This window comes from Physeter macrocephalus, chromosome 4 (assembly GCF_002837175.3).
Source record: "Physeter macrocephalus isolate SW-GA chromosome 4, ASM283717v5, whole genome shotgun sequence".
Classification (NCBI taxonomy): domain Eukaryota; kingdom Metazoa; phylum Chordata; class Mammalia; order Artiodactyla; family Physeteridae; genus Physeter; species Physeter macrocephalus.
This window is the reverse complement of record NC_041217.1, coordinates 145554629-145564658: the sequence shown is the minus strand read 5'-3', so window position 1 is coordinate 145564658 and position 10030 is coordinate 145554629. Positions and strand designations below refer to the sequence as shown.

The 10030-nt window shown below is 55.0% G+C and overlaps 1 protein-coding gene across 1 annotated transcript in view; it reads left to right on the top strand.

Annotated features, from left to right (window-relative positions):
- Positions 1-9049, top strand: part of CYP4B1 (cytochrome P450 family 4 subfamily B member 1) — a 22192-nt gene extending 13143 nt beyond the window's left edge. Inside the window, 16 exon segments of the mRNA XM_024119869.1 lie at positions 1798-1829; positions 1831-1857; positions 1859-1920; positions 2094-2138; positions 2704-2831; positions 3824-3945; positions 4227-4378; positions 4533-4639; positions 5417-5607; positions 7328-7428; positions 7431-7460; positions 8235-8299; positions 8377-8416; positions 8419-8452; positions 8876-8985; positions 8988-9049. Of these exon segments, the coding sequence (XP_023975637.1) occupies positions 1798-1829; positions 1831-1857; positions 1859-1920; positions 2094-2138; positions 2704-2831; positions 3824-3945; positions 4227-4378; positions 4533-4639; positions 5417-5607; positions 7328-7428; positions 7431-7460; positions 8235-8299; positions 8377-8416; positions 8419-8452; positions 8876-8985; positions 8988-9049 (1308 nt within the window).
- Positions 9050-10030: the final 981 nt, after the last annotated feature.

Genomic DNA, 10030 nt, shown 5'->3' with positions numbered 1-10030 from the left:
TGGGGGGAAGACTGATAATAAACAGGAAAACAACAAAGTAAAAAGATTGCAGAAAGTAGTGAGTACTAAGAAGGAAATAAACACAGCGCTGGGAGAGAGACTAACAAGGAGGCCCTGCTTAGATAGGGTGACCCAGGACGGGCTCTTGCTGGAAAGGACATTCAAGGTCAAACTGGAAGGATAATAAGGAGCTGACCGCGTGAAGAGTAAGGGAAGAGCATTCTAGGTAGATGGAACAGCAAGCACAGAGTCTGGAGTAGGAAAAAGTATGGTGTCTCCCAGGAGCTGCCACTAGGTGGGACAGTGGCCTGAGATAAGGTTGGAGAGATTGTCCAGAGGGTGTTGTGTGCTCTAGGACAGAGTATTGAAAGGATGAAGAGACATCATAGAGAAAGCACTTGGCACCATGCCAGCACATAGCAAGTAGCTACAAAATGAGTGAGAGTCATGTATTAGCAAACCTGGAGTTAGAAGTTTGAGGTGATGGTCTTAACTCTGACACTTACTTACTTACTCCTTCTGGCTGCAGTGGAGATAGGAGGTTGGGCATGGGCTTAGTTGCTCCACGGCATGTGGGATCTTCCTGGGCCAGGGCTCAAATCCGTGTCCCCTGTATTGGCAGGTAGATTCGTTTTTTTTTAACATCTTTATTGGAGTATAATTGCTTTACAATGGTGTGTCAGTTTCTGCTTTATAACAAAGTGAATCAGTTATACATCTACATATATCCCCATATCTCTTCCCTCTTGCATCTCCCTCCCTCCCACCCTCCCTATCCCACCCCTCTAGGTGGTCACAAACCACCTAGCTGATCTCCCTGTGCTATGCGGCTGCTTCCCACTAGCTATCTATTTTACATTTGGTAGTGTATATATGTCCAAGGGCAGGCAGATTCTGCGCCATCAGGGAAGTCCCACTGAAGGGTTTTAAGTATATCTCTAAAAGTCTCCCTCCACACAGGGAAAAATGGATACATATATAATGGTACATCCCTGCAGTGGAATACTAGGCAGTTGTTAGAAATACTGAGGGACAGTTAAATGCACTAGTTTGGAAAGAAGGACAAAATATGTTAAATTTAAAAAGGCAGGTTTTGGAAAAGTATTTGTCATATACCCCATTTACATAAAACACCTTTAGGTGAGTAGATGTGGCTAGAAAACCCTCCAAAGAGCACACACCACCCTCTGGACGATCTCTCCAACCACATCACAGGCCATTGTCCCTCTAGTGGCAGTAGGGGGAGTAGGAAAAAGTATGGTGTCTCCCAGGAGCTGCCACTAGGTGGGACAGTGGCCTGAGATAAGGTTGGAGAGATTGTCCAGAGGGTGTTGTGTGCTCTAGGACAGAGTATTGAAAGGATGAAGAGACATCATAGAGAAAGCACTTGGCACCATGCCAGCACATAGCAAGTAGCTACAAAATGAGTGAGAGTCATGTATTAGCAAACCTGGAGTTAGAAGTTTGAGGTGATGGTCTTAACTCTGACACTTACTTACTTACTCCTTCTGGCTGCAGTGGAGATAGGAGGTTGGTGGCAGGCACCAGATGGAAGTAGGTTGGCCAAGCTCACCCAGGGGCAATAAGAGGGTGGCTTGGACTTAGAGCAGTAGTTATGGGGCTGGAGAGGGGACTGAGCCCAGAGATGTGTAGGACAGGGTGACTGGCTAGGAGAGGGGGTGCTGGAGGAGGGAGTGGGTGCTCCCTGGGCCTTCCTGGGCAGCCTCCTCTCTTCCCCGCTGGCCTGGCTGGTGATGCTGGGTTCCCGAGTGGCCTGGCCTTCTGTTGCCATTTCAGATCCGGCAGATGGGGAGTCTGGACAAGGTGGTGTCCCTACTCCCACCCAGTCTGGTTGGGAGTTCCTTGGCTTCCTGAACATCTATGACCCTGACTACACCAAAGCTGTGTACAGTCGAGGAGGTGAGGGCTCCTGGGAGAAGGTGGAGCTTCCTGAGAGCAAAGGAACCATGTGGGGAGGGTTCCTGGGCCTGTACCCTAAGTCTAGGCAGCTGAGGTCCCCACCCTATTTACCACCAAGCATCCTCTGGAAATCCCCAGTCCCCGCTTGACCCAAGCTTCTCTTTGTCCTGCAGACCCTAAGGCCCCGGATGTGTTTGACTTCTTCCTCCAGTGGATTGGTGAGTGGGCACCTGCCTTTCCTGCCCTTGGTGCTGGGTGAGCAGGAGCCTTCCCTGTCCAGACCTCCCTGCCCAGTGCCCACTCTGGTAGTTATTCCATCCACCGGACCACCCGGCCCCCAACTGCCTACGCTAAGCTCAGCTGCTCAGTAGGAAACGCGGGAGGAAGCAGGAGAGCTCCAGGCTGCCAGGGAGGTGGGTCTCAGGCACCTTCTCCTGCCAGAGTGTCTCTTCCCTAGAGAGGCAGGGCAAAGGCTCTGGACAATGCGTCCCTGTGAGGAACAGCTTCCTGGGGGAGGCGGCACTAGAGGTGATCCAGGAGGTTTTATTGGTGGCGCTGGCTGGGGCCAGAGCCTGAGGAAAGGAGTGGTGGCAGGACCCAGGCTGGTGTCCCCAGAGGCTGCTAGGCTGGGTGGCTGGAAGGCAGAGCTGGGTTGGGATGAGAGGCTGGGCAGGGAGGACGGGGGCGGGGTTGGGTGGTTTGGCTGTGCTTGGCCCCGGGCTGCCAGGGATGGGGCAGGATTGTGTGACCTGACCGTCCCGCCCTCTCCCATCCCTTCCCCAGGGAAAGGCTTCCTGCTCCTCCAGGGGCCCAAGTGGTTTCAGCATCGCAAGCTGCTCACATCTGGCTTCCCCTATGACGTGCTGAAGCCCTACGTGGCTGTGTTCGCCGAGTCCACACGTGCCATGCTGGCGAGCTCCCCGTGCCAGGCTCCTGGAGACTGTGCTGCAGGGCCAGTTTTCCCTGGGGGAGGGCAGTGAGGAGAATTACTGAGGCCCCGAGGCCCGTTTCTGTGTGCAGTAGCTGTGCGAGCCTTGCCCTGCCTGACACCTGCTGCGGGCTGGGTGCTGACCAGGTGCTGAGGCTCCAAGTGGCCAGGCAGCTCCGGCCCTTGTCTCCACCAGGAGACCCAGTCCTCCCTCTTCCCAGATCAAAGGGCCTCTGTGTGACCCCAGTATAGCTCCTACTGTAGCAGATCTGAGGGCTGCCTGTACTTGAGAATATTAGGAAAACCTTCCATATCTAAAAAGTGTCTCCTCGTTCTCAGCCTAGCACAACTGCCTGAAATAACATCAAGAGCAACTCATCTCTAAAATGAATGCCGGGGGACTTCCCTGGCGGTCCAGTGGTTATGACTCTGTGCTCCCAGTGCAGGGGGCACGGGTTTGATCCCTGGTCGGGGAACTAAGATCCCACATGCCACATGGAGTGGCCTAAAACATTAAAATAAAATAAAATAAAATGAAATAAAATAGAACAAAATAAACTAAAATGGATGCCGGGCATCAGGGGTGCAGCTCAGAGTCTTAGGGCTGGATAATCCCCAGATGTTACCCAGGCTGGTCTTTCCCTTTGCAGGAGGCTCCTCCCCAGTATCGCTGCAGGCCTGACTTACACACAGACTGTGCTGGGGAGCTCACCACCCCTCGGCCCTCCTCTCCCCTTACACACGGCTGCCTGGCTGGGAAGAAGTGTCTGTGTGTACTGGGCGAGGCTGCCTCCTGGTTCTGCCCTCTGAGCCTGAAGCCTCTTCCCTCCACCACCGGCATAACAGCAGGATGGAGGCCAGGCCAGGGACCAGGGGTGTGTGGGGGGAGGACAGTAGCGGGTCCTGGAGGGTAGGTGTCGGGCACCCAGCCTGGCTGGCCTCTCTCCCTCATCACCTTCCATCTCTGGGTTCTAGGACAAGTGGGAGGAAAAGTCTCGTGAGCATAAGAGCTTTGACATCTGCGATGTGGGCCACATGGCGCTAGACTCGCTCATGAAGTGCACCTTTGGCAGAGGAAAGAGCAGCCCGGGCCACAGGTCAGGGGGCCCTCGGGGCTGACCGCAGTCTCTACCCAGGCTGGCTTGGCGGGGTGAGGTGGCAGGACTCCCGGGCCCTGGTCTGAGAGGAGATAGGGTCCTGCCCTAGGGAGCCCAGCTCAGGTGGAGCCGGGCCGTTCCCATGGCTTTGGTGGGAGGCTAATGGCAGGGAGAGGACGGGCAGAGAGCGCAGCGGCTGGGGCTGGATTGTGGAATGGAGCCGCTCGGGGGCTCTGCTGGGGTTCAGTGTCTGAGCATCCCTCCCTCCCTCCGCTGTGCAGGGACAGGAGCTACTGCCTGGCGGTCAGCGATCTCTCGCTGCTGATGCAGCAGCGCTTCGAGTCCTTCCAGGACCTCAAGGACGGCATCTACTGGCTCACCCCGCAGGGCCGTCACTTCCTGCAGGCCTGCCAGGTGGCCCACGACCGCACAGGTGGGACCTTCCTGCACGGCCCAACCACGGGAAGCCCAGGTTCTAGTCTAGCTCCTCCCGGCCCCTGGGGGACCCCTCCCATTGCAGGACATCCGTTCCCCATTCGGGCAGAGGGTGGGTCCCCAGGCAGTGACACCCTGTGCTCCCGGGACAGACCAGGTCATCAGGGAACGGAAGGCAGCCCTGCAGGACAAGAAAGAGAGGGAGAAGTTCCAGAGCCGGAGGCACCTGGACTTCCTGGACGTTCTCCTCGGGGCCCGGGTGAGTGCACAGTCGCCCGCCCTGACCTGAGAACTTGTCCCACACGGGTCTTCAGACCGTCCTCCTGGGACAGGGCTCACTGGACAGCAGCAGGGGCTAAGCATTTTCTTCCTCTTTCCCCAGCACATATGACCTGTTTCTTGTTCCATGATACATATCAGCAAAGGCTCAGAGGTGGGAAGGGGCTGGCTGTGGCTGGCCGTGGCACTGGGGAGAGATGTAGCGTCAGGGATGCTGGGTCACATGCCTGAAGTCCAATTCCAGACTTCTAAGACTCTGAAGAATCTTAGCACCCGTGAATCTTACAATCTTAGGTTTTATACATTACTTATTCATTCATTCCCTCCTTCAGTTGGTCCTTTATTCACTCACTCCACAAACTCACTGAGCCCTACCCTGGGTTAGTGTCCATGCTAGGGATGCAGACGCCGAGAAAGCCCTGGCCTTGGCCTCCAAACGCTGGAGACAGGAGGTGGACATTGACAGGCCTCTTCCTCCTCCGGGTGGTATTCTGTGTGTCAAGTGAGCCAAGATGACAGGGCTGGTGAAGTCACAGGTCACTTGGCCAGAGGGGTCAAAGAAGGCTTCCTGGAGTAGGAGGCATCCAAGCTGTGCTTGGGAGAACAGATAGGAATCTAGGGGGAGGTCCTCACCCCCAATCTGAAAAGGAGCTTTCCCTCCCTCCTCCAGACCTTCATTTGACAGCTACTGTTAGGAGGTCTTGTTGGAACCTACCTCAGATGCGTTGGGCGGTCGCATTGTGCCTTTCTGACCCAGGATGAAGACGGGATCGAGCTGTCAGATGCAGACCTCTGGGCCGAGGTGGACACGTTCATGTTTGAAGGCCATGACACCACCACCAGTGGCGTGTCCTGGTTTCTCTACTGCATGGCCCTGTACCCCGAGCGCCAGCATCGTTGTCGGGAGGACGTGCGAGAGATTCTTGGGGACCGGGACTCCATCCAGTGGTGAGTGAGGCTGGGCGAGCCCCGTCTGTCCTGCTCCCCGCTCCCAGGGAAGAGCTGTGCTTCCAGGGCCACCCTGGAAACCAGGTGGCGGCAGGTAGCCCTTGTCCTTTTCCCCTTCAGTACTGTGGCTTTGGGGGGAGCTATGCGTGGACACAGCCCTGAGCCCTTTCTCTCACAACGGACCCTTTTCAGATGGGCGTCATGGAGACAAGGTGGTCAGCAGGAGACTGACCCGTGTTCCGAATCCCGCAGCTGGCAGAGCCTGAGCACCCTTCTGGGTTCCTGGACAGAGCAGGGAGCACGGGGAGAGAAAGGTTTGGAAACTGAGGATGCACAGAGCTGGGGTAGCCGGGGGAGTGGATTCCCTCCCACCTGCCTTTGGATGGCCGTGTGCAGCCTCTAGACTCCTCTGATGACGGAGAAAAGGCTGTTACCCAAACGCCATCACTTAAAAACTTGCAACTGTTTCCCGTTTCTTGGTTCAAGCCTGAGCTCGCTGACACGACACTGGTTGACGCTGACCTCTCTGTGCAGAATGAGCTTTGGCGATCTCCCACGGGCCCCTCTCCCATCTGTGCTCTCTGCCCCCTCGGGCCTTCGAGTCCTGTCACCTTTCTCTCTTTCTCACAGGGCTAGGCGCCCAGCGGGGGCTCCGAAAATGCTCAGTCGAGGGGAGACACTTTCGATTCACTGAGGGAGACTGACTGAGAACTCCAGCATCCGGGTGAAGGATGTGTGGTTTTATCGGTCGGACGCTGGAAACCTCCCAGCGTGTCCGGCCGTGTGCCAGGCGCTCTCCGGGGTGTGGGTGCACAAGGGCAGGAGCCACGATACTGCCCTCGCGGAGTTTTCAGAAAGACAGACTCAACAGAACCCAAAAGCTGGAGAAAACCACAGAACGGGGTAAGACTGAGTGGCCCTGTGTTGAGAGCAGAGGAATCAAAAGGGGTGGGCCTGAGCTGGCTTCCTAAGGAGCCGTGAAACTCAGATAGGCCAGGGGGGAGAGCTGGGCCCTCCAGGTCGGGGGAACAATGTGAACACGGCCTGGGGGCAGGGAGTTGAAACATGTATTTAATTTTCATTTCATTCCATTTCAAACTTGAAGCAACTGAAAGGACACCTATTCAAGGAAATGTAGAACACACGTGAACAATGAAGACCAGGGGGAATAAACCCTAGAGTTGGGGCTCTGTAATAAGGTGTTGCACAGTAGTTCTAGTTGGACCACATTGGGGTCTGAGCTTCCTAGTGGCAATATATTCCTATATATAGAAAATTACTCACGCTCCTGCGAGCTTGTCACTGTTTATGCATTTCTTGCTTCATTTGACCAGTGTCTATCAGCCCCTGTTCCTCTCCATTCCAGCTCCCCAGGGAAACCAAGCAGAACCTAAAGAACTCTCCCTTGTGGGGTTTCTGTGGGGCCCTGAGAGACACAGGAGTGACCTTGTCTTTGATGGCCGGGAGCACATACACCCCTAGGGCCCTGTGCTTTCCCTTCCTAGCAGTGCAGGTGAGGGAGGGATGGAGAAAAGTGGAGCTAGACCCCTGGGTCTGAGTGGCCACCCTATGTCCAGCCTGGCCTGGACACTTGGAGCACTCGTGTCCCTCCGACTCTCGGGTGTGTGATGGTGGTGAAAGGAAGAGCTGGGGCTGGGCCCGCCTTCCCGCGGGACCGTGTTGCTCGCAGCCCGGGAAGGCCTGGCTGTGTTGCTGGCAGCGATGATCTGAGGAAGATGACCTACCTGACCATGTGCCTCAAGGAGAGCTTCCGCCTCTACCCCCCTGTGCCCCAGGTGTACCTCCAGCTCAGCAAGCCCGTCACTTTGTGGATGGTCGCTCTCTACCTGCAGGTGGGGTGGGATGGATTCCGGGTGGAACCGAGTCCGTGCGGGTGCTCTCTGTACTCTTGCACCAGTGGGGAAGAGCCCAGGCTTTGTGTTTGGCCTGTGTCCAAGTCTTAGCTCCATAAGGTAGGGGTAAATCCCTCTACCTCTAAGCCTCTGCTCTCTCTTCTGTAACTGGGGATGAGAAGGGTCCCTGCCTTACTGGGTTGTTGTCAGGAGTAAAGAGACAATATTCATCAGGGCTCTCATGTACCACCATGCAGGCTGGGCCCTGAACAACTTCAGGAGGCATCATTCACTTAGGGTATGATGGCTGTGCAATGTACAACCTGTATAACCGTGTGTGGTAGCTTTGCAAGGAGTGTTTAATGCTGGATCTGACACATAGTAAGCACCAGTGAATGGTAGCTGTTACTGCTGATAGCATGATATCATGAACAAGCACTTCCCTTGAGAGTCAATTAATGGAAAGCAGAAAGTGTGTGATAGTCCTTGCCTGTCCTACCTCGTGGTGGGGTGCATCAGTCCTTTTGTCCTTTTCCTTTCTACAAATGTCTGTGTCAAGTATTGTGCTCAGTGAGGGGGCTACAGGAAGTAGGTGTGCTGATGATCAGAAGCACTTTGATGTGTTGAGGGTGGTCATGGACTCCCTGTCACTGGCAGTGCTCAGGGAGGGGCTGGTACCCAGTTAGGGGGACACTAGGGGATTCTGGCCCTGTGAGGAGGTGGGCCTGGCTGCCTCACGACCACCTGGTCACCAGGCCTCTGCTCTGCCCACAGGTAGCCTGATTTCTCTGCACACCTATGCCCACCGTAGGAATAGTGCAGTGTGGCTCGACCCTGAGGTACGCCATCCCAGGGCCCAGAGGTCAGATGGGGTGGGTGGCTATGGGGTCAGCCTGCCCTAGGACTGTCCCCTCAGGTCTTCGACCCCCTGCCCTTTTCCGCGGAGAATGTGGTTGGATTTTTGCCTTCATTCTGTTCTCTGCTGGGCCCAGGTGAGGAGAGCCTAACACCCCTGGTCCTCTGGACCAGGGAGGCGAGGATGGAGGATGTCGTTGGGGAGGCATCCTTTGGGGGAACTCTGGAAGGAGGGGGACCATGCTGGGTGTGCGGTGACCCTGATGCAGGGGAAGTTCCAGGGACCTTCCTCCTACCATTAGCATAGTCTTGTCCTTGGCAGGTGGGTGGGTGAGTCGTTCCAAGAGAGACCCCCTAAGCCACAGCCCACAATGTGAACCTACCTGGTCTGGGACCCTCACCATACTCCCAGGATCTGTTTCTTAAGCCCAGGTCAATCAATCAATCAGCCAGTTATTCATCCAAAAAGAGTTACTGATTTCTGTCGGTCACTTAGAGCACTGGTTTTCATCACTCTGGACACCCTGTAGCCTGATGTCATTTTGTGCTGCTCATCGCAGGGACTGCCTTGCACAGCAGTTTGCCATGAACAAGATGAATGTGGTCACAGCCCTCTGCTTGCTCTGTTTTGAGTTTGCCCTGGACGCCTCAAGGCCACCCATCCAGATACCCTGCTCTCCAAGAATGGCATCCACGTCTACCTGAAGCCGCTGGGCCCCGGCTCTGGGAAGTAGATCTGCTGAAGGTAGGGCCCCAGCCAGCCCAGGTTGTGGCCTCTCCCTGGGTGCTGCCATCTCCAAGCTGGGTTGTAGAGTAGCTGTGTTCCCTTGTCTTCTGCAGGCTTGTGGATTAGAGGGGAATAGGCACCTGCGTAGACAGTCACCTGGAGGGCAGTGCCATGCAAACATGTGTGTCTATAAATGCTTACTATGCACGTGTTCCAGAGCTCACTCATTCATTCAGCAAACATACGGTGAACACCTACTTGCTTCTAGACTCTCCCTGTATCTCCCATAATTGTTCATCTTTCTAAACTTTACACAGTGTTTGCTGCAGAAGCTGTGCCTTGGGATTGGTGGTTATAAGCAGGCACTCACCCACTTCACGTGATAGATGGATAGCTTTCGGGCCTCTGCCCCTTCACTGAGGTCTGTTTCTTTGTTTAACTTTGTGTGTATGTTTTTGGAATATAACAGACATAAGGAAAAATTGCTTAAACCGATACACAAGACAATGAATTTTTTAAAAATAAATTTGTTTATTTCTATTTATTTATTTTTGGCTGTGTTGAGTCTGTTGCTGTGCACGGGCTTTCTCTAGTTGTGGGGGCTACTCTTCGCCACTGTGCGCGGGCTTCTCATCGCAGTGGCTTCTCTTGTTGCAGAGCTTGGGCTCTAGGCACGCGGGCTTCAGTAGTTGTGGCACGCAGGCTCAGTAGCTGTGGCTCGTGGGCTCTAGAGCACAGGCTCAGTAGTTGTGGTGCACGGGCTTAGTTACTCCGCGGCATGTGGGATCTTCCCGGACCAGGGCTCGAACCCGTGTCCCCCGCATTGGCAGGTGGATTCTTAACCACCGCACCACCAGGGAAGTCACAAGACAATGAATTTTTAATCCCTGGTAACCACTGGTGAGGTCAAGGTGTATGGACTAGGTTTCATGGGTGTATCTTCTGCCCCTCCTGAGACAGGTCTGTGTGGCACTCCTACCATCATCAG